Source organism: Dipodomys ordii, unplaced genomic scaffold (assembly GCF_000151885.1).
Source record: "Dipodomys ordii isolate 6190 unplaced genomic scaffold, Dord_2.0 Scaffold89, whole genome shotgun sequence".
Lineage (NCBI taxonomy): Eukaryota > Metazoa > Chordata > Mammalia > Rodentia > Heteromyidae > Dipodomys > Dipodomys ordii.
In genome coordinates, this window is record NW_012267305.1 from 8,521,295 (window position 1) to 8,523,210 (window position 1,916).

The following is a 1,916-nucleotide window of genomic DNA, read 5'->3' on the forward strand; positions in this document are numbered from 1 at the left end:
AGCCCAGTGGGCGTGGGCCAGCGCCTGGACACGTACACGCACGTGAACGGCTGGGCCAACGGCGCGTACTCGCTGGTGCAGGAGCAGCTGGGCTACGCGCAGCCCCCGAGCATGAGCAGCCCGCCGCCGCCGCCGGCTCTCCCGCAAATGCACCGCTACGACATGGCCGGCCTGCAGTACAGCCCCATGATGCCCCCCGGCGCCCAGAGCTACATGAATGCCGCGGCCGCCGCCGCCGCCGCTTCGGGCTACGGGGGCATGGCGCCCTCCGCTGCCGCCGCCGCCGCCGCCGCCATGAGCCTGGGCCCCATGGGCTCGGTGGTGAAGTCCGAACCCAGCTCCCCGCCTCCCGCCATCACGTCGCACTCGCAGCGCGCGTGCCTCGGTGACCTGCGCGACATGATCAGCATGTACCTGCCACCCGGCGGGGATGCGGCCGACGCCACCTCGCCGCTGCCCGGCGGACGTCTGCACGGGGTGCACCAGCACTACCAGGGAGCCGGGACTGCCGTCAACGGCACGGTGCCGCTGACCCACATCTGAGTCGCCTGGCCTGTGCTCGGTAGCCCTGCGCCCCCCTATCCCGCACCCCTCCCCTTCCCATGGTTGGGACGCCTTGTTGTTTCGCTTTGCTTGCCTGGGACTGTTGCCTTGTACCGAAGATGGGGAAAAGGACAGAAAGTTTGGCTTGTTAGCTGTCAGGTTTTTGTACAAAAAGCAAAAAAAAAAAAAAAAAGTCAGGAGCAGCGGAAATGGGACTTTCTAGAACTGCCTGCCCTCCGGCCGCTGCCCCTTCCTGTTTCCCCCCCACACACCCCTATTTCTGGGCTGGGGATCGCTGTGATGTTTGCAAAGAAAAAAAAAGCCGCCCCCCCCTCCTCCTCCCGGTTCTTGGGTTCCTCTGTTCCAGTTGAAAATATTGTCTCGTTTAGATTGCTAGGCCTCGAGGTGTGCGTGAATGGAAAAACTTTTCCTCGACTGCGGGGGGTGGGGGGGGATGTTGGCCTGAGCACGGCCCCGCCCCCGCCCCCAGGCGAGTTGCATCTGTTTTCCTTGTGGTTTTATTTGGGGGGGGAGGGTGGGGGTGGGCGGGGGAGGCTGTCCGCGCGGCAGCTCGAGCCGAGGTTAATTTATAGCCAGGTGTGCGTGTGTCCCCCGCCTCGCCGCCGCCCCTGGCCGCGGGACAGCTTGTGTCGAGTGCCGCATTTAGGCCGTTGCGTTGGTGATTTCTGCCGTGGCTGTTCGCTTCTGTGCGTCGCGCTGATGTCGTGGTTCGAATTTCGTTCGGGTCCTAGAGAAGGGGCTGTTTTTTGTTTGTTTCCGGTTTTTTTTTCCAGATTTTACTTTTCATGGCTTAAATGAGAGATCAATAAATTTTCTACCCAACATGATGGAGTCCTGATAATTTCGCGGCCCGAAAACTTTGCAGATGTTAGGGGTTGGAGAGAAGGGAGGTCAACACTCTTGTTTTGGACAAGGCGTGGGGGGGGGCGAGGGGGAGCCTCTTCCCGACGGCTGAGTAGGACCTGGAGGAAGGCGAACAGAATCCCCCATGGGTGATTGTTTTATTTCTTTACTTTTAAACTACGAGTCATTCCCCCAAACACATCAGGTCCTACCACTTTAGACTGGGAAACTTGTCTGAACTGAAGAAAGCGGTTGGTCTTCTGGGAACGTCTCCTGGGAGCGGGCGCGTACACCCCGCGCTTGGTCGCGCACTTGTTGATTGGGGTGAGTGTCCCAGAAAGGAGTGTCTGTTCCCGGGGCGGGAACCGGACACCTGTGACCCCGGAAACGGACCCAAAAGAATTAAAAAAAAAAGCGGGTACATTTACCTTTGTGCACTGGGGCGGGAAGACATTTGAGCCAAGTTGAAATATTTACAAAACGAAAAACCCTTTGGAAAGCTCAATGAT

The 1,916-nt window shown here is 59.3% G+C and overlaps 1 protein-coding gene across 1 annotated transcript in view; it reads left to right on the forward strand.

Annotated features, from left to right (window-relative positions):
• Positions 1-543, forward strand: part of Sox3 (SRY (sex determining region Y)-box 3) — a 2,288-nt gene extending 1,745 nt beyond the window's left edge. Inside the window, 1 exon segment of the mRNA XM_013025934.1 lies at positions 3-543. Within this exon segment, the coding sequence (XP_012881388.1) occupies positions 3-543 (541 nt within the window).
• Positions 544-1,916: the final 1,373 nt, after the last annotated feature.